General features: G+C 42.5%; 1 protein-coding gene across 1 annotated transcript; it reads left to right on the top strand.

Annotated features, from left to right (window-relative positions):
* Nucleotides 1–4,169: 4,169 nt before the first annotated feature.
* Nucleotides 4,170–4,625, top strand: LOC116752720 (ORM1-like protein 1; the record flags this gene model as incomplete). Its single annotated transcript, XM_032629457.1, has 1 exon — nucleotides 4,170–4,625. A coding segment is annotated over one exon (456 nt), but the record flags the coding sequence as incomplete, so codon positions are not given.
* Between the last annotated feature and the right edge of the window lie 17,580 nt (nucleotides 4,626–22,205).

Genomic DNA, 22,205 nt, shown 5'->3' with positions numbered 1-22,205 from the left:
TATATATGGGTCTTGTTTTTGTAGCCATTCAGCCAGTCTGTGTCTCTTGGTTGGGGCATTTCATCCATTTACATTCAAGGTTATTATCGATATGTATGTTCCTATTACCTTTTTCTTAATTGTTTTGGGTTTGTTTCATGGGTCTTTTTCTTCTCTTGTGTTTCCCACTTAGAGAAGTTCCTTTAGCATTCGTTGTAAAGCTGGTTTGGTAGTTCTGAATTCTATTAGCTTTTATTTTTCTGAAAAGCTTTTGACTTCTTCATCAAATCTGAATGAGATCCTTGCTGGGTAGAGTAATCTTGGTTGTAGGTTGTTCTCTTTCATCACTTTAAGTATTTCCTGCCATTCCCTTCTGGCCTGCAGAGTTTCCACTGAAAAATCAACTGATAACCTTATGGGGATTCCTTTGTATGTTATTTTTTGTTTTTCCTTTGTTGTTTTTAATATTTTTTCTTTGAATTTAATTTTTGTTAGTTTGATTAATATGTATCTTGGTGTGTTTTTCGTAGGGTTTATCCTGTATGGGGCTCTCTATGCTTCCTGGACTTGGGTGACTATTTCCTTTCCCATGTTAGGGAAGTTTTACACTATAATCTCTTCAAATATTTTCTCTGACCCTTTCTTTTTCTCTTCTTCTTCTGGGACCCCTATAATTCAAATATTGGTGCGTTTAGTGTTGTGTCAGAGGTCTCTTAGGCTGTCTTCAATTCTTTTCTTTCTTTTTTCTTTATTCTGCTCCTTGGCAGTTATTTCCACCGTTTTGTCTTCCAGCTCATTTATTTGTTCCTCTGCCTCTGTTATTCTGTTATTGATTCGTATTTTTCATTTCAGTTATTGTGTTGTTCATCTCTGTTTGCTTGTTCTTTAGTTCTTCTAAATCATTGTTAAACATTTCTTGTATTTTCTTAATCTGTGCTTCCATTCTGTTTCTGAGATTCTGGATCATCTTTACTATCATTACTCTGAATTCTTTTTTCAGGTAGATTGCCTATTTCCTCTTCATTTATTTGGTCTTGTAGGTTTTTACCTTGCTGCTTCATCTGTGACATATTTTTTTGCCATTTCTTTTTTTTTTTTTTATGAGTGGGATTGTGTTCCTGTTTTACTGGTTGTTTGGCCTGAGGTTTCCAACACTGGAGTTTGTAGGCTATTGGGTAGAGCTGAGTCTTGGTGCTGAGATGAGGAACCCTGTGAGACCTCACTCCAATGAATAGTCCCTGTGGTCTGAGGTTCTCTGTTAGTCCAGTGGTTCGGACTCAGAGCTCCCATTGCAGGAGTTTCTGCCCGACCCTGGGCTCCCAAATCAAGATCCTGCAAGCTGTGCAGGGAGGAAAAAAAAAAAAGAGAGAGAACAATAACAAATTAAAAAATAAAATTAGACTAGGAAACTAACAGGTATGTTAGAAAGAATATAAAAATAAAAATACAGATGAATCAATAACCGGAAGGTACATTGGTACCACATAGTAAAAAAGAGGAGGAAGGAAAAGAAAAAGAAAAAAAAAAGGTTGAGGGGGAAGGCCTTGGCTGTGGTGGGTGGGGCCTAAGCAAGGGTGAGGTTTGGGTGGTGAGGGGGGCCTATGCTCAGGACCCACAGGGCTGGAAAAGGCGCTGGGAGCTGTGGGGGGTGAGGTTTAGGCTCAAGGAACAGATGGGTCCCAGGTGTACCCCCCAGAGGGTGGGGACCAGAGGGCGGGGACCTCACCTGGGAGCCCGGCAAGCTTCCTGGACTCGAGTGGGCGTGGCAAACGCCCTCCTCTCCTCTCCTGCTCCTCCAATCTGGGGTCTGGGAGGGCCCCTCCCACCTGCCTCTTCTGACCTCCCCAGCCTCCCTCCTATGCCCCCAGGGCCCACATGGCCTGCATGGGGCTTTGGAGGGGGGGTACTGGCTTGGGAGTTCAGCAGGCTCCCCAGGCCGAGCGGGTGGGGCAATCTCCCTCTGCTCCTCTCTTTTTTTTTTTTTTTGCGCTACGCGGGCCTCTCACTGTTGCGGAGCACAGGCTCCGGACGCGCAGGCTCAGCCGCTCCGCGGCATGTGGGATCTTCCCAGACCGGGGCACGAACCCGTGTCCCCTGCATCGGCAGGTGGACTCTCAACCACTGCGCCACCAGGGAAGCCCTCTGCTCCTCTCTTGCTCTTCCTAGAGAGTCCCTCCCACCTGCGTCTCCTGATCTCAGGGCCTCAGCGGCACCGGTCTTGTCTGGCCTCCACTTCTCCTCCCCCCTCAGTCCCCCTACGTCCTGCCAGTTCACTCTGGGGTTCCTCCCGTCTCCTTGGGGGTCAGTGTCCCCCACCAGCTGCTGGCAGAAGCCTTAGTTGTGGGGAGACGCTAACTCCCTGTCTTCCCACACCACCATCTTGACTCCGTTCCCCTCCGAGATACATTCTTATCAGAACCATAGGGGCACGTGGGTGAGGGTGTGTGGTGCACAGTTGAGGGTGGTCCCAGAAACCTGGGTACAGCTGGCTGCCCAGGCTTGGGGCTGGGGGTGGGTCACATGCGAAGGTGCTCTTCTTGGAGCGTCAGCAGCTGTGAGGGGGTTGGACTAGATGCGCCAGACAAGCCTAGCTGGGACACGAATATCTGTTTCTGTGTTTCCTGCCTTCCCTTCCTTTCGACATAGATCTCCAAGTCTTTTTCCATTTGCTTATTTTCTTCATGGTGAGCGATTCACCCCAAGCAACTTTCCATGTTCTCTCGGTGTGTTTTCCTACCTGTGCCTTATTTGCACTACTTAGTGATAATTGATGGAAAGGTCCTCGGGTCTGCCCTGCCCCCTCCCCTCCTCCCTCCTTCACACACTGGGCACCACCGCATGCAGGTGCTGTGCGGGTGCTGGGAATGTAAGTGTGACTAAGTCCACAGGCTGGCTGACCCCCTAGAACTTCAGACAAAGGAACTGATAACCAGCATATCATTGTCATACAGGGCAGGGGTTCTCAAACTTGTTGGTTTTGGAACCCCTTCACACTCTTAAAAATTACTAAAGACCACCAAGAGCTTTTGTTTTTGTGGACTGTGCTAACCAGAGCATTTTTACTGTATTAGAAAGTAAAACTGTGAAATTTTAAATATACTTTATTGACTAAAAATTAATAGGCCCGTTACAGGTTGACATAAATAATATATTTTATTAAAAAACTATATTTTCCAAAACAAAGTCGTCTACTAGGAAGAGCAGCATTTCTTTGCATTTTTTTTCAAGTCTCTTTAATGGCTGGCCTGCTGGAAGACAGCTGGATTCTTTCTCATTCCTGCCTTTATTTTCAATCCGTTGCAATATCACATGTCACAAATCTTCTGGAAAACTCCACAGTATATTGAGAGAGTGAGAGTGAGAAAGACAGGTCTTAGTGTTACTATAAAACTGGCTTTGACCTCATGGAGTCCCTGAAAGAGTCTGAGACTCCCGGGGGTCTCTGGATAGACCACACTTTGACAACCACCGACAATGGCCCTTCTGGCGATGTGGTATAGTTACTGCCTTGATTCTAGAACCCACAGGTCTAGTGCTGTGATATGATCCAGGGTTGAAGTCTGGCTTAGATCATCAGACATTAAGGTAGAAATTGGGGGTAGGGGAAAACTGAAGTGGGCTGCAGGCATTAAACTTTCTTTTTAGTGTTTATTCGTCTCTTTTGAGTTTTTAAGTGGTTACTATTTTAGTGACTACAGGAAGCAGGTTGTAGGTGGCTCATTGATTTTTCGCTCTTATTAACTGAGCACTTGCTATGGGGTAGTCATTTTGCTGAGTGCTTTCTCTTGCTAAAATCAGTTTATCCTTTGCATGTCTCTTAACATACAAAGGGTTTGAATCGAAAGAATCGGGTGTTAGTGGAAATTTAAAGGTGCTGTGGGCCCTTTAATTATGTGATGGCTTTGTTCTTGTGTGAATCTGTAATACCCAGAGACTCTTTTGTATATTGGGCATAAGAGGGTTTCACAGTCCTTAGATTGGAGGCAAATTGTCAGAAAAATTCTCGGAAGAACTTAGGTGGAGAGGGAAAAATCTTCAGCTCCAAAATTCTGTGGGGTAAAAATGTGTGCTCCCAGCAGCGGAGTTGACGCTGTGCCGAGCCAGCCGCCGGGAGTGGGGCGGCGGCTTCAGTACTCATGAAGGAGTGATTTGAACTCTGAACACTCTTTATGGACACAACACTACGTTAAATCGCAAACGTGAATGTTGGAGTTGCCCACAGCGAGGTGAATCCAAATACCCGTGTAATGAACAGCCGGGGTATGTGGATGACATATGCTTTGGGAGTTGGCTTGCTTCATATCGTTTTACTCAGTATTCCTGTTGCCTGGACCTTAACAAATGGTATACATAATCTGGGGATGTATGTATTTTTGCCTGCAGTAAAAGGAACGCCATTTGAAACTCCTGACCAGGGTAAAGCGAGGCTCCTAACTCACTGGGCACAACTGGACTATGGAGTACAGTTTACATCTTCACGGAAGTTTTTCACAATTTCTCCAATAATTCTATATTTTCTGGCAAGTTTCTATACGAAGTATGATCCAACTCACTTCTTCTTAAACACAGCTGCTCTCCTGAGTGTGCTAATTCCCAAAATGCCGCAGCTACATGGTGTTCGGATCTTTGGAATTAATAAGTGTTGAAATGTGTTTTGAAACAACAAAAATGTTTACAGCTACTGAGTTTTCTGTAAGGAAGGAATGGGTACTAAACTGCACCGTTTCTGTGATAATGTGAAATGAGAGGTAGCTACATTGGAGAGCCAATTGTTGATTCTTCATATGCTGTTTTGAAGTGTAGATTCTTATGAGAAGGTGCCTTTGTTAATGCATCTGGTATCCTTCTGTAGAGAGGCTTCAGAGGCAGGCTGGGCAGGCCCAGCTTATAAGTTAAATGGCTATAAAGTAAAGGTGTAGTAGATAAATCCAAGGAAATAAGAGATTTATAAGAAACTAAGTCCAGCTAAGCTTATAATGAATGGGCATTATGTTAAGAGAAGAAAATGTTTAATCATTCAGTCATGGTCAGTTTAAGCAGAGTTACATGTAAACCAGAATCATTTCTTTACAAGTTTATTATAGATTGTTTTCATTACCATGCACATTCCTTTTGTGTTATATAAGAGGATATATATCCTCTTGTTTTATACAAACCAATTCCTACCTTATGAATATACTTTTTTGGTTTTACAGGCTCAATATTGTGTTGATAGATGAGTTCATTTTTACATTTATTAAGTTACTGAGTTCATGAAGGTCCACCTTCACGACTGATTGATGATAGAAGATAGGCACCTTAGAAGCAGCCTCTGAGTCAGCCTTCTAATTTTGGAACAAAGTGGGTTTTGCTGCCTTTCCAGATACAAGGCTGCTAAACTAATTAGGAAAATAATTTATTTCTCGTAATTAAAGTATATGGTAACTTAAAGGTCTGCTGATTTGGTTGAGCAATCTAATTGTTGAAGTCTGCCATTCTTTAGCGATGGAAATTTAAAATGGACAACTACATAGCCAACCTGTGATCTGGCAGAAACTGCTTCTCTAGCAATACTATCAGAGTAAATAATGGAGTCTTTTTTTAGCAGGTCTGCCGTAAGAGATAGCATCTTTTCTTAGTCATCCTGTTCTCAATCTCCATACTTCGTCCATTAACATTTTGCCTGTCAATACATGAGTCTTAGTATAGATAACTCAGAATGGTAACTATTTCCAAAACAGCAACCATACTGAATCCTTGTGACTTAAGAGAAGTTTTCTATAGTTGCTGACATTAATGGCAAGAAATAACTATATTCTACTTTGAGAAATAAACATGTCAAAAAAATTTTCTGATATGTGGCGAAACTGAAAAACCTAGTAACATTTGTGAGCAAAATTGAGTGAAAAGAATTATAATACCAACTTAAAAATCAATTTGTTTCAAACTGACTTTTGGGGGTAATGATCATTGTTTTGTATTTCAAAAGTATTGAGTTTAGAAATCAGTTGTATGATAATGCCTTTGTATGTTTGTCTTTTCTCACGTATTTTTAAATAACCAGTAATCTATACTTTAATAAATTTTTCTTTGGTGTAAAAAAAAAAAAATGTGTGCTCCCTGTTGGAAATCCACTTTTTACAACTGAGACACTTGCCTTGGGGCCCTGGTGTGATTGGCAGTGATTTCTTCATTACGTGATGGCTTCTTCAGGTACTAGTGAACAGATCACATTGGAAAAATAGATTTGGGTAATTTCATACAGCCACAACACACTTGTCCCCTAAAATAAGACTGGTTAAGTATATTATGGGACATCCATCCATACAATGGAATGCTACAAGGGGTGTGCCTCTTATGTACTCATGACATGGTTCCAAGAAAGAGTGTTAAATTACAAAGGAAAGTACAGCAAGTCCCCTACATACGAAACTTCAAGTTGCGAACTTTCAAAAATGTGAACGTGTGTTCGCATGGCCAATCACGTAGGTTAGTTCCTGTGTCTGGTGTACATGGTCACGTGCGTGCGTCCTCTACAAGTGGTTGTGCTTTTGTGTACTTTACTGTACAGGACTGTATAGAGTACAGTAGTACAGTATCTTTATTTCAAGCTCAGAACCTGTACCATCAACGTCAGGCGTGAATGACATTGCAGCCTGCCCTCCGTCTCCTATTGCTGACACTCTTCAGCTCTACCATCTTCCACCTCCTCTCCGTCCTCCAGTCAGTAACTCTTCTTGCCTGTTCACTTGATGCCAGCCCCCGGATGCCCGCTGTTGTACTGTACGACCGCATTTTTCAAGATAATATACTGTAAGATTTAAAATGTTTTCTTTGTTTTTTGTGGTTTTTTTTGTGTATTATATGTGTGAAAAGTAACATAAACCTGTTACAGTGCAGTACTATAGAGCCGATTGTGTTAGTTGAGTCCCTAGGCTAACTTTGTTGGACATATGAACAAATTGGACTTACGAACGTGCTCTCAGAACAGAACTGTACAGAATAGGGTATAGGGTATGCTACTGTTTGTGCAAAAGGGGGGGTATCCATTTGTTTGTATTTGCATAATAATCTCTGAATATTATTAGATAGAAGGTAATATGTAAAACCACCCACTAAGTGTGGAGGTTTGTTGGATGGGGCAGGAGGGAAACTTCTTATTTGTATACCTTCTCACACTTTTTGATAACAGGCAAGTATTACCTCATCAGACATGAACTATGTCTAAAAATAATTAAAAACCTAAAATAAAATCCAGATGAAAAGCAGCCCAAATCCTTTTCACTAAAGCCCCTTTTGCTTTTTCTAGACAAGAAGGAGTCCCGCTGAAAACGAGACAGTCCTGCTGTTGACGTGAACGACCTTTTAGTTTTAATGGACGTCAGATTTTCTGACTGCATAACTGTGATACATGCAAAAAGGTACGCACTAAAATTAGCTGAGGTTGGCTCAGCAAAACCAACCTTTATGGATCCACGTTGCGTCTCATTGGCTTGGTTTTAGCAAGGAAATACACAGACCCAGTGTTCAGAACTGCTGGATCCAGGGTGGGAGTTTTACAGTTTTCTTTGGACAGGTTTCAGGGGTTGTGAACATTCTTGGAGAGAGGGCCTGAGTGTGCAAATCCGTTAGGTTAGACCCCAAGGCACCCCCTTGTTTAGCCCGTCCAATTCCCCGGGAAGGATGTAGTGCCAAGCGGGGGCAGGTACTTAGCCGACTGGGGTGACAGGATTGCTATGTCTCTGGGGAAGCTCTCAAGGAACAGCAGCTAAAGAAGGTAAGTGACGTTTTCAGTGCAGGCGTGGTGGGGATGGGTTCTGGTGATGTCTGAAACCTAGCAGTAAAGAAAAGGATTTTGGGTCCTGACAAAAATGACCATTTTCACAAATGAACTTATTTACAACACAGAAATAGGCTCACAGATTTAGGAAATAAACTTATGTTTACCAAAGGGGAAAGGTGGGGGGAGGGATAAATTAGGAGGTTGGGATTAACATATACACGCTACTATATGTAAAATAGATAGTCAAAATCAACAAAGACCTACTGTATAACACAGAGAACTCTGCTTAATTTTCTGTGATAACCTATATATACATGGGAAAAGAATCTGAAAAAGAATAGATAGACGTATATGTATAATTGAATTACTTTGCTGTACACCTGAAACTAACACAACTTCAATATAAAATAAAATTTTTAAAAATGATCATTTTCAAAATGTTTCAAAAATCACATGATTCTCGTATGGTTACATAGTGAATATACATCAGAGTTTTAGTTTAATTAATGAGGAGACAGAGGTTTGAAACATTCCCCCTTTTCTCAAATATTCCTGCTGTGCACCAGTGAGTGTCCAGTGCCCACAAATGGCAAAGATGGCCATCAGGACAAGTCCAAGCCAAGTCAACCTGTCTGGGCTTCCTTGGTGTCCCGCCTGTGTGCCGTCCCACCTGTGTGCCGTCCCACCTGTGTCCCCACACTCAGAAGTGACCTGCTCTTGGTTTACTGCTCAGTTGTAATTTCTTAAATGGGGGTCCCATGTTTTCACTTTGCAATGGACCCCCAAATTTTATAGCCACCTTGCACTTAACTCATTGTACCTGGAACCAGAGTTCCATGATAGCTTTTTTTTTTTTTTTTTTAATTAACTGTGTCAGGTCGAATATGCTTTAAAACAGAGGTATGCTCTTCTTGAATTTTATTTCATTTTAAACGTGCTCTAAAGATTGGTTTTCTGTAAGAGGCCATCTGTCTACTCAGGAGTAGTTTTGTACAATAATCCCTGATAATTAGCTCATAATCTTTCCTGGAACGAGATGTTTGTTCTTAGGATAAGAGGGGCCCGGGAGCCAGAAAAACAGAGCCCCATCTAAGGTAAATGAAACCTGGCACTATCGAGTTATTCTATTAGAGGTACTGAGTGTTTAAACAGCTTTGTCATCAGAGCTGGCTGTGTGTTTAGGTTTGAACTGAAGTAGAACCTTTAGTGTGATCGGTAGAGCTACCAGGGAAAAAGTCTTCTATTTTTCTTGGAACGTGTGAAGAGTTTTAATTTCAGAGAGTGTGTTGGGTAAGCATTTGCTCTTTCACTTGAGAGTACGTTGTGTGTAGTTTTTTTTTTTTTTTTTTTGCGGTACGCGGGCCTCTCACTGTTGTGGCTTCTCCCGTTGCGGAGCACAGGCTCCGGACTTGCAGGCTCAGCGGCCATGGCTCACGGGCCCAGCCGCTCCGCGGCACGTGGGACCCTCCTGGACAGGGGCACGAACCCGTGTCCCCTGCATCAGCAGGCGGGCTCTCAACCGCTGCGCCACCAGGGAAGCCCTGGGTGTAGTTTTGAAAATGCGATGCCATGTCCTACTGCAGGATTAGCCCTCAGTTTTACTGAGGATATGTTAAAACAACAAATGCTTCTATTTAAGCAGGAATATTCTAAAGGAACGGCAGGACACTGCCTGGGGAGCAGCCCTGTGTTTTAGACTTCCTGTTTCATCAGGGTGTGTCGGGAACAATTGTGCAGAGAGTTACAGTTTTAAAACCTCCAAATGAATTTTTTCCTTAAAAAATTTAAAATTTATGTTCTTTTGTTTTATTCTACTATCTTCCCTTAGCCTCTCTCTGCATGTTGGAAGATAAATAACTTCCCACTTCAGTCTGAAAGCTCGAAGTGTTCCTTTTCAGTGTACAGCCATGCGTATTGTGGGATCCACATTCGGTAGACGATATTGACATCGTTAGCCTATTAACTTTAACGTATACAACAACGTCATATGAATTCTATATAATTTTAAGGGTGGCTTTTATACTGGATTATAAAATTATAAATATAAAGTCTATAAAATAGCTTCATATATATATATATATTAGATGATTTTTCTTTTCCTTTTAGCAGTTCATGTTTACAGAAAAATTGAGTGGAAAGTACAGAGAGTTCCCATATACCATCTCACTCCCCCTACCCCCCATTTCCCTGTACTGAGCATTTTATACTAGAGTGTTATATTTGCTACAAATGATGAGCCAATATTGATCATTATTTTTTTTAATTTATTTTTTATTGAAGTATAGTTGATTTACAACGCTGTGTTAGTTTCTGGTGTACATCAAAGTGATTCGGTTATATAATACATACATTATATATATACATATACTATATATACACATATAGCATGTATACATATATAATATCTATGTATATGTACACATACATATTCTTTTTCATTATGTTTTGTCACAGGATATTGAATATAGCTCCTTGTGCTCTACCATAGGACCTTGTTGTCTATCCATTCTCTATATGATAGTTTGCATCTGCTAATCCCAAACTCCCAGTCCATCCCTCCCCCAGCCCTTGGCAAAGACAGTACTGATCATTATTATTAGAACAAGTCCCGGGTTTGCATTAGGGTTCACCCTTTGTGCTGTACATTCCATGAGTTTTGACCCATGTAGAATGACATGAGGTATCATGACAGTATCATACAGAATAGTTTCACGGCCCTAAAAGTCCTCTGTTCTCCACCTATTCATCCCTCCCCTCCTACCCACCCTGAACCCCTGACAACCACTGATCTTGATACTATCTCTATAGCTTTCCCTTTTCCATAATGCCATATCATTGGAATAATATAGTATGCAGAGTTTTCAGATTAGATTCTTTTGTTTAGTATAATGCATTTAAGGTTCTTGCATGTGTCTTTTTGTAGCTCGACAGCTCCTTTTTTAAAATGGCTGAATAGTATTCCATTGTACGCATGTACCACAGTTTGTTTATCCATTCACCTATTGAAAGACATCCTGGTTGCTTACAAGTTTGGTGGCTTTTATGGCTGCCTGGTGATTGGGACTTAGTGCTACCCACCAACCCCTTGTTCTAGGGTTTCCTCAGACTTGTAAGAGATGAAATTTCCAAGGAGGCAAGCCACGAATTAATCAGATGCTTCACTTCAATCAGAATCAGGCTTTCTGCCAACATCTGTTTTGTCGACAGCCCCCATCACCACAGGATCTGGCCTTGGAGCCAGTTTTTCCATCTGTATTTGGAAATATTGCCCATCTTCTCCCTGGCTGGGTGGCCTGTCATATATTCCAAAAACAACCTCACCTCTGTCATCTTTGATGTTATCCTTGGCTAAGTATTCTGAAGGCCCCACGCATTTTCATACATGCCCTTCAACTACCGTGTTCGTGTTCCTCCCCCTTTCTTGGTTTCTTGGAACACGGCACATACTATTTCATTGCTGCTCTAATCATCAATCATTTCCACCTAGTTACAGAAATGCCTAACATTTACTTCTTGCTCTTAAATGTTACTTTAATGTTACTTTGCTTACAAACTTATGTTCTCTGAGCTGGAATACAGCCATCAACGACTAATATTTTAAAAGGTTGCCTGGTTTATTTTTTGTCCTCAGTAATTTTTGTGCACACAGAGGCATCTCTTTCTTCTGTCAGAGTGCAAATGAGTCACTGCTCAGCTTCCACTGTAAATGTTGAATGGTTTTTAAGTGCATAGTGAAAACGATGATCTCGGAGGCTAGGTGTTCTCTACACTGACGATAAATTGATAAACAAATGGGGCGGGAGGAAGACTTTCTTCCAGGAGGATGCTGACTTGATAAATGAAATGCAAGTGTTGCAGTTGTAAAAACCATCAGGTTGCATGCATCATGGTAAACACTGGTTTAAGCAGAAACATCAGTGGATTCTAAGTCGTGTGTGTGTGTGTGTGTGAGTGTACATGTGAGTTAGTCTCCACACGGACTGCATAGATGACTCATTATTTGCAAGGGGGCAATAGAGACAATACCGTGCACGTGCCAGACAACACCTTTAACTGGGAATTAACATCCCAGTCGAGGGCAGATGACGCCGGGCGCCTCCAGATGGGGTACCCCCAGGAGGATACAGCATTCCATAGGATGCATCGAGCTGGGAGGCATGGCCTGAATCTAACCAAGAGGAAACATCAAACAAACCCAAGTAGAGGGACATTCTGTAAAATAACTGGCCTGTGTTCTACAGATATCATGAAAAACAAGAAAAGTTGAGCTGTTCAAGGAGATTTAAAAAGGCTAAAGGGGCGACAACTAAATTCTGGACCAGATCCTGTATTAAAGGGGATCAAATGCTACAAAGGACATTATTAGAATAATTGATGAAAATGGAATACGGACTACAGATCGGATAAAAGTATTGTGTCAAAGCTAAGTTTTCTGAGTTCAGTGGCTTTCCTGTGGATCTGTAAGGGAATATCTATGCTCCTAGGAAATTACTACTTTAGTATTAAGGTGCAAAGGGCCATGAATATAACCTATTCTAGAGTGGTCCAGAAAAAATAAATAATAATGTGTGTAAAAGTAGGTTTTTGTGCGTATGTACGCATACAGGTAGACCTCATTTTATTGTGCTTCAAAGTTATTGTGTTTTTTTTTTACAAATTGAAGCTTTGTGGCAAGGCTGCATGTCCGTCAGTGCCATTTTTCTAACAACATTTGCTCATTTTGTTTCTATGTCACGTTTTGGTAATTCGCAAAATATTGAAGAAGTTTTCATTATTATTGTATTTGTTAGGATGCCCCGTGACCAGTGATCTCTGATGTTACTGCTTATGACTCACTGAAGCCTCAGATGATGGTTAGCACTTTTTAGCAATAAAGTATTTTTTAATTATATAATTTTTTTTAGACGTAATGCTATTGCACACTTAATAGACTACAGTATAGTGTAAACATAACTTTTTTTTTTTTTTTTTTAAAACATCTTTATTGGGGTATAATTGCTTTACAATGGTGTGTTAGTTTCTGCTTTATAACAAAGTGAATCAGCTATACATATACATATGTTCCCATATGTCTTCCCTCTTGCGTCTCCCTCCCTCCCACTCTCCCCATCCCACCCTTCCAGGCTGTCACAAAGCACCGAGCTAATATCCCTGTGCCTTGCGGCTGCTTCCCCCCAGCTATCTACCTTACTACGTTTGTTAGTGTGTATATGTCCATGACTCTCTCTCGCCCTGTCAAAACTCACCCCTCCCCCTCCCCATACCCTCAAGTCCGTTCTCCAGTAGGTCTGCGTCTTTATTCCTATCTTACCCCTAGGTTCTTCATGACATTTTTTTCCCTTAAATTCCATATATATGTGTTAGCATACGGTATTTGTCTTTTTCTTTCTGACTTACTTCACTCTGTATGACAGACTCTAGGTCTATCCATCTCATTACAAATAGCTCAATTTCATTTCTTTTTAAGGCTGAGTAATATTCCATTGTGTATATGTGCCACATCTTCTTTATCCATTCATCCGATGATGGGCGCTTAGGTTGTTTCCATGTCCTGGCTATTGTAAATAGAGCTGCAATGAACATTTTGGTACATGACTCTTTTTGAATTTTGGTTTTCTCAGGGTATATGCCAAGTAGTGGGATTGCTGGGTCATATGGTAATTCTATTTGTAGTTTTTTAAGGAACCTCCATACTGTTCTCCACAGTGGCTGAACCAATTCACATTCCCACCAGCAGTGCAAGAGTGTCCCCTTTTCTCCACACCCTCTCCAGCATTTATTGTTTCTAGATTTTTTGATGATGGCCATTCTGACTGGTGTGAGATGATATCTCATTGTAGTTTTGATTTGCATTTCTCTAATGATTAATGATGTTGAGCATTCTTTCATGTGTTTGTTGGCATTCTGTATATCTTCTTTGGAGAAATGTCTATTTAGGTCTTCTGCCCATTTTTGGATGGGGTTGTTTGTTTTTTTGTTATTGAGCTGCATGAGCTGCTTGTAAATTTTGGAGATTAATCCTTTGTCAGTTGCTTCATTTGCAAATGTTTTCTCCCATTCTGAGGGTTGTCTTTTGGTCTTGGTTATGGTTTCCTTTGCTGTGCAAAAGCTTTGAAGTTTCATTAGGTCCCATTTGTTTATTTTTGTTTTTATTTCCATTACTCTAGGAGGTGGGTCAGAAAGGATCTTGCTGTGATTTATGTCATAGAGTGTTCTTCCTATGTTTTCTTCTAAGAGTTTGATAGTTTCTGGCCTTACATTTAGGTCTTTAATCCATTTTGAGCTTATTTTTGTGTATGGTGTTAGGGAGTGATCTAATCTCATACTTTTACATGTACCTGTCCAGTTTTCCCAGCACCATTTATTGAAGAGGCTGTCCTTTCTCCACTGTACATTCCTGCCACATTTATCAAAGATAAGGTGTCCATATGTGCGTGGGTTTATCTCTGGGCTTTCTATCCTGTTCCACTGATCTATCTTTCTGTTTTTGTGCCAGTACCATACTGTCTTGATTACTGTTGCTTTGTAATATAGTCTGAAGTCAGGGAGCCTTATTCCTCCAGCTCCTTTTTCGTTCTCAAGATTGCTTTGGCTATTCGGGGTCTTTTGTGTTTCCATACAAATTGCGAAATTTTTTGTTCTAGTTCTGCGAAAAATGCCAGTGGTAGTTTGATAGGGATTGCATTGAATCTGTAGATTGCTTTGGGTAGTAGAGTCATTTTCACAATGTTGATTCTTCCCATCCAAGAACATGGTATATCTCTCCATCTATTTGTATCATCTTTAATTTCTTTCATCAGTGTCTTATAATTTTCTGCATACAGGTCTTTCGTATCCTTAGGTAGGTTTATTCCTAGATATTTTATTCTTTTTGTTGCAATGGTAAATGGGAGTGTTTTCTTGATTTCACTTTCAGATTTTTCATCATTAGTATATAGGAATGCCAGAGATTTCTGTGCATTAATTTTGTATCCTGCTACTTTACCAAATTCATTGATTAGCTCTAGTAGTTTTCTGGTAGCATCTTTAGGATTCTCTATGTATAGTATCATGTCATCTGCAAACAGTGACAGCTTTACTTCTTCTTTTCCGATTTGGATTCCTTTTATTTCCTTTTCTTCTCTGATTGCTGTGGCTAAAACTTCCAAAACTATGTTGAATAAGAGTGGTGAGAGTGGGCAACCTTGTCTTGTTCCTGATCTTAGTGGAAATGCTTTCAGTTTTTCACCATTGAGGATGATGTTTGCTGTGGGCTTGTCATATATGGCTTTTATTATGTTTAGGAAAGTTCCCTCTATGCCTACTTTCTGGAGGGTTTTTATCATAAATGGGTGTTGAATTTTGTCGAAAGCTTTCTCTGCATCTATTGAGATGATCATATGGTTTTTCTCCTTCAATTTGTTAATATGGTTTATCACATTGATAGATTTGCGTATATTGAAGAATCCTTGCATTCCTGGAATAAACCCCACTTGATCATGGTGTATGATCCTTTTAATGTGCTGTTGGATTCTGTTTGCTAGTATTTTGTTGAGGATTTTTGCATCTATGTTCATCAGTGATATTGGCCTGTAGTTTTCTTTCTTTGTGACATCCTTGTCTGGTTTTGGTATCAAGGTGATGGTGGCTTCGTAGAAGGAATTTGGGAGTGTTCCTCCCTCTGCTATATTTCGGAAGAGTTTGAGAAGGATAGGTGTTAGCTCTTCTCTAAACGTTTGATAGAATTCACCTGTGAAGCCATCTGGTCCTGGGCTTTTGTTTGTTGGAAGGTTTTTAATCACAGTTTCAATTTCAGTGCTTGTGATTGGTCTGTTCATATTTTCAATTTCTTCCTGATTCAGTCTTGGCAGGTTGTGCATTTCTAAGAATTTGTCCATTTCTTCCAGATTGTCCATTTTATTGGCATAGAGTTCCTTGTAGTAATCTCTAATGATTTTTTTTATTTCTGCAGTGTCAGTTGTTACTTCTCCTTTTTCATTTCTAATTCTATTGATTTGAGTCTTCTCCCTTTTTTTCTTGATGAGTCTGGCTAGTGGTTTATCTATTTTGTTTATCTTCTCAAAGAACCAGCTTTAATTTTATTGATCTTTGCTATTGTTTCCTTCATTTCTTTTTCATTTATTTCTGATCTGATTTTTATGATTTCTTTCCTTCTGCTAGCTTTGGGGTTTTTTTGTTCTTCTTTCTCTAATTGCTTGAGGTGCAAGGTTAGGTTGTTTATTCGAGATGTTTCCTGCTTCTTAAGGTGGGCTTGTATTGCTATAAACTTCCCCCTTAGAACTGCTTTTGCTGCATCCCATAGGTTTTGGGTCGTTGTGTCTCCATTGTCATTTGTTTCTAGGTATTTTTTTATTTCCTCTTTGATTTCTTCAGTGATCACTTCATTATTAAGTAGTGTATTGTTTAGCCTCCATGTGTTTGTATTTTTTAAAGATCTTTTCCTGTAATTGATATCTAGTCTCATGGCGTTGTGGTCGGAAAAGATACTTGATACAATTTCAGTTTTCTTAAATTTACCAAGGCTTGATTTGTGACACAAGATATGATCTATCCTGGAGAATGTTCCATGAGCACTTGAGAAAAATGTGTATTCTGTTGTTTTTGGATGGAGTGTCCTATAAATATCAATTAAGTCCATCTTGTTTAATGTATCATTTAAAGCTTGTGTTTCCTTATTTATTTTCATTTTGGATGATCTGTCCATGGGTGAAAGTGGGGTGTTAAAGTCCCCTACTATGAATGTGTTACTGTTGATCTCCCCTTTTATGGTTGTTAGTATTTGCCTTATGTATTGAGGTGCTCCTATGTTGGGTGCATAAATATTTACAATTGTTATATCTTCTTCTTGCATCGATCCCTTGATCATTATGTAGTGTCCTTCTTTGTCCCTTTTAATAGTCCTTATTTTAAAGTCTATTTTGTCTGATATAAGAATTGCTACTCCAGCTTTCTTTTGGTTTCCATTTGCATGGAATATCTTTTTCCATCCCCTTACTTTCAGTCTGTATGTGTCTCTAGTTCTGAAGTGGGTCTCTTGTAGACAGCATATATAAGGGTCTTGTTTTTGTATCCATTCAGCCAATCTGTGTCTTTTGGTGGGAGCATTTAGTCCATTTACATTTAAGGTAATTATCGATATGTATGTTCCTATTTCCATTTTATATATTGTTTTGGGTTCGCTACTATAGGTCATTTCCTTCTCTTGTGTTTCGTGTCTAGAGAAGTTCCTTTAGCATTTGTTGTAAAGCTGGTTTGGTGGTGCTGAACTCTCTCAGCTTTTGCTTGTCTGTAAAGGTTTTAATTTCTCCATCAAATCTGAATGAGATCCTTGCTGGGTAGAGTAGTCTTGGTTGCAGGCTATTCTCCTTCATCACTTTCAGTATGTCCTGCCACTCCCTTCTGGCTTGTAGGGTTTCTGCTGAGAGATCAGCTGTTAACCTTATGGGGATTCCCTTGTGTGTTATTTGTTGTTTTTCCCTTGCTGCTTTTAATATGCTTTCTTTGTATTTAATTTTTGACAGTTTGATTAATATGTGTCTTGGCGTGTTTCTCCTTGTATTTATCCTGTATGGGACCCTCTGTGCTTCCTGGACTTGATTAACTATTTCCTTTCCCATATTAGGGAAGTTTTCAACTATAATCTCTTCAAATATTTTCTCAGTCCCTTTCTTTTTCTCTTCTTCTTCTGGAACCCCTATAATTCGAATGTTGGTGCGTTTCATGTTGTCCCAGAGGTCTCTGAGACTGTCCTCAGTTCTTTTCATTCTTTTTTCTTTATTCTGCTCTGCAGTAGTTATTTCCACTACTTTATCTTCCAGGTCACTTATCCGTTCTTCTGCCTCAGTTATTCTGCTATTGATCCTATCTAGAGTGATTTTAATTTCATTTATTGCATTGTTCATCGTTGCTTGTTTCATCTTTAGTTCTTGTAGGTCCTTGTTAACTGTTTCTTGCATTTTGTCCATTCTACTTCCAAGATTTCGGATCATCCTTACTATCATTATTCTGAATTCTTTTTCAGGTAGATTGCCTATTTCCTCTTCATTTGTTAGGTCTGGTGGGTTTTTATCTTGCTCCTTCATCTGCTGTGTGTTTTTCTGTCTTCTCATTTTGCTTATCTTACTGTGTTTGGGGTCTCCTTTTTGCAGGCTGCACTTTCGTAGTTCCCGTTGTTTTTGATGTCTGTCTCCAGTGGCTAAGGTTGTTTCAGTGGGTTGTGTAGGCTTCCTGGTGGAGGGGACTAGTGCCTGTGTTGTGCTGGATGAGGCTGGATCTTGTCTCTCTAGTGGGCAGGTTCACGTCTGGTGGTGTGTTTTGGGGTGTCTGTGGCCTTATTATGATTTTAGGCAGCCTCTCTGCTAATGGGTGGGGTTGTGTTCCTGTTTTGCTAGTTGTTTGGCATAGGTTGTCCAGCACTGTGGCTTGCTGGTCGTTGAGTGAAGCTGGGTGCTGGTGTTAAGATGGAGGTCTCTGGGATATTCCCACCGTTTAATATTATGTGGAGCTGGGAGGTCTCTTGTTGACCAGTGTCCTGAAGTTGGCTCTCCTACCTCAGAGGCAGAGCCCTGACTCCTGGCTGGAGCACCAAGAGCCTTTCATCCACACAGCTCAGAATAAAAGGGAGAAAAAGTAGGGAGAATTAGTAGAAGTATGAGTAAAGAAAGAAGGAAAGGAGGAAAGGAAGGAAGGAAGAAAGAAGCAAAGAAGGAAAGAAAGGAGGGAGGGAGGGAGGGAGGGAGGAAGGAAGGAAGGAGGGAAAGAAGGAAAAAAGACAGAAAGAAAGATGATACAGTAAAAATAAAATAAAGTATAATATAGTTATTGAATTAAAAAATATTTAGAAAAAAAAAAAAAGGGATGGATAGAACCTTAGGACAAATGTTGGAAGCAAAGCTATACAGAGAAAATCTTACACAGAAGCATACACATACACCTTCACAAAAAGAGGTAAAGGGGGAAAAATCATAAATCCTGCTCCCTGAGACCACCTCCTCAATTTGGGGTGATTCGTTGTCTAAAGGAGGGAAGGAAGGAAGGAAAGAAAGAAAGAACGAAGGTAAAGTATAATAAAGTTATTACAATTAAACTTAATTATTAAGAAAAAGAATTTTTAAAAAAAAGTCATGGATGGATAGAGCCCTAGGACAAATGGTGGAAGCAAGAGTATACAGACAGGATCTCACACAGAAGCATACACGTACACATTCACAAAAAGAGGAAAAGGGAAAAAAATCATAGATCTCGCTCCTAAATTCCACCTCTTCAATTTGGGATCATTCCTTGTCTATTCAGGTATTCCACAGATGCAGGGTATATCAAGTTGATTGTGGAGCTTTAATCCGCTGCTTCTGTGGCTGCTGGGAGAGATTTCCCTTTCTCTTCTTTGTTCTCACAGCTCACAGGAGCTCAGCTTTGGATTTGGCCCTGCCTCTGCGTGTAGGTCGCTGGAGGGCGTCTGTTTTTTCGCTCAGACAGGACGGGGTTAAAGGAGCCGCTGATTCGGGGCCTCCGGCTCACTCAGGCCGGGGGTTGGGGGATGGGGGTAGGAGGGGCACTACGTGCGGGGCGGGCCTGCGGCTGCAGAGGCAGCGTGACGTTGCGGCAGAGGCCGGCGTGATGTTGCACCAGCCTGAGACCCGCCGTGCGTACTCCCGGGGAAGTTGTCCCTGGATCCCGGGAACCTGGCAGTGGCGGGCTGCACAGGCTCCGCGGAAGAGGGGTGTGGAGAGTGACCTGTGCTCGCACACAGGCCCCTTGGTGGCGGCAGCAGCAGCCTTAGCGTCTCCCGCCCGTCTCTGGGGTCCGCGGTTTTAGCCTTGGCTCGCGCCCGTCTCTGGGGTTTGCGCTTTCAGCCGCGGCTCGCGCCCGTCTCGGGGGCTCGCGCCCTCAGCCGCGGCTCGCGCCCGTCTCGGGGGTTCGCGCTTTTAGCCGTGGCTCGCGCCCGTCTCTGGAGTTCCTTTAAGCAGCGCTCTTAAACCCCTCTCCTCGCGCACCAGGAAACAAAGAGGGAAGAAAAAGTCTCTTGCCTCTTCGGCCGGTGCAGGCTTTTCCCCGAACTCCCTCCCGGCTAGTCGTGGTGCACTAACCCCTTCAGGCTGTGTTCAAGCCGCCAACCCCAGTCCTCTCCCTGAGCTCCGTCCAAAACCAAAACCCGAGCCTCAGCTCGCAGCCCCGCCCGCCCCGGCGGGTGAGCAGACAAGCCACTCGGGCTGGTGAGTGCCGGTCAGCACCGATCGTCTGTGCAGGAATCTCCCCGCTTTGCCCTCCGCACCCGTCGCTGTGCACTACTCCGCGGTCCCGAAACTCCCACCTCTGCCTCCCGCAGTCTCCGCCCGCGGAGGGGCTTCCTAGTGTGTGGAAACTTTTCCTCCTTCACAGCTCCCTCCCACTGGTGCAGGTGCCGTCCTTATTCTTTTGTCTCTGTTTTTTCTTTTGCCCTACCCAGTTACGTGGGGAGTTTCTTGCCTTTTGGGAGGTCTGAGGTCTTCTGCCAGCCTTCAGTAGGAGTTCTGTAGGAGTTGTTCCACGTGTGGATGTATTTCTGGTGTATCCGTGGGGAGGAAGGCGATCTCCGCGTCTTACTCTTCCTCCATCTTCAAGGTCCCCCCTAAACATAACTTTTATATGCACTGGGAAACCAAAACATTTGTGTGGCTTGCTTTATTATGATATTTGCTTTATTTTGGTGGTCTGGAACTGAATTTGCAGTATCTTTGGGGTATGCCTGTCTGTATGCACATATTTTAAAAAAGGAAAGAAAAAACAGAGCAGGTAGGAAGGAGTGGAGCTATTGGGGGTGGGAGGGCATGGGCAGGTTGCAATAGTCAATAGAGTGGTGGAATAGTGTCCTTGGGCTGCCATAGCAAGCAGTGTGGCTTATCACAACAGCAATGTATTCCTTCGTAGTTCTGGAGGCAAGCAGTCCAAAATCCAGGTGTCCGCAGGGCCACGCTCCCTCTGAAGGCTCTAGGGAAGCCTTGCCTCTTCCTTGTCTCTTTAAGCTCCTGGTGGCTCCAAGCAGTTCTTATGTTGTGACCATGTCACTCTGATCTCTGCGTCTGTCTTCTTGGCTTTCTTCCCCTATGTGTCTCTCTGTGCATCAAATCTCCCTTTCTTCTTACACAGACACCAGGCATTGGTTTTAGGACCCACCCCAAATCCAGGATGATTTCATCTCGAGATTCTTAACTAATTACATTTGCAGCATCCCGATTTCCAACTAAGGTCACATTTACAGGTTCCACGTGGGCATGGATTTTGGGGAGGGGAACTATTTGTTCCACTACAGGGTAGGCATCAATGAGAAAATAACATGGAAAGAAAGCTTAACGGAGGTGAGGGGGTGAGCCAGACAGCTCTCTGGGTTAAGTGTGCTCCAAGAGGAGGGGTCAGCCGGAACCGAGTCCCCAAGAGGCTGTGTGGCTGGGGCAGAGGCAGTGCTGGGTGGGGGGTGGAGCTGCAGAGGGACAGGCATCACGGAGGGTCCTGTGGACCATTATAAGGACTCTGCCCTTAACTCTGAGTGAACTGGGGGCGGAGAGTGACACCAGGTAACCACAGGTGATGAGAACAGGAACAGGAACTGTCAGGAAGCTGGTGTGCGAATCAGGCGTGAGCTGAGGGTGGGCAAAGGGCCAAGACACTGAGAAATGCTTGGGTCCTGGATATGGTTTGAAGGATGGGCCAGCAGGGTTTCCTGTCTAATTAGAGGTGGGGGGGGGGTTGGGGGTCGGGAGAGCGAGGGAAAGGAGAGTAGAGAACAACTCCAAGGCCCTTGGCCTGAGCAACCAGAAGGCTGAGGTTGGAGTCGAGGGAAGTGGGGAGTGGTGGGGCAGTAAGTTTGGGTAAAAAGAGCTCAGCTTTCGGTGCACTGGTCGGGAGATGCAGGGGTTGAGTTAGCTGGTGAATAAGCGAGTCTGGAATTTGGGAGGGAGATCTGGGCTGGAGACATAAATTGGTGGGTGGATGGCTTTTGTCCATTACTGGCTTTCCCCAGATGTTAGTATTTTGGGTGACAGAAGGAAAAGCGGGGGGGAGAGGATAGAGGAAGGAAGGGGAGTAAAGAGATTGCGGGGAAGGTAACTGGAGTTGGACAACCTCACACAGGACCCACGACTTGGGTTTTATTGGCAGACGTGGTGTGAAGGTGAGAAGAAAGGGCTTTGGAATCAGACAGACCTGAGCCTCTGTTTCCATGGCTGTGAAACGGGGATAAATCATCATCAACATCCAACCCTTGAAGACCCTGGTGTGAGTGAGAACAGAGGTAGAACACTTAGGTTCTGTTAAGACAATAACAGTAGCTGGGCTTCCCTGGTGGCGCAGTGGTTGAGAGTCCGCCTGCCGATGCAGGGGACGCGGGTTCGTGCCCCAGTCCAGGAATATCCCACATGCCGCGGAGTGGCTGGGCCCGTGAGCCATGGCCGCCGAGCCTGCGCGTCCGGAGCCTGTGCTCCGCAACGGG

This window comes from Phocoena sinus, chromosome 4 (genome assembly GCF_008692025.1).
Source record: "Phocoena sinus isolate mPhoSin1 chromosome 4, mPhoSin1.pri, whole genome shotgun sequence".
In the NCBI taxonomy this organism is placed as follows: Eukaryota; Metazoa; Chordata; class Mammalia; order Artiodactyla; family Phocoenidae; genus Phocoena; species Phocoena sinus.
Note: the sequence above shows the minus strand (reverse complement) of the source record. Positions and strands in the feature narration are given on the sequence as shown.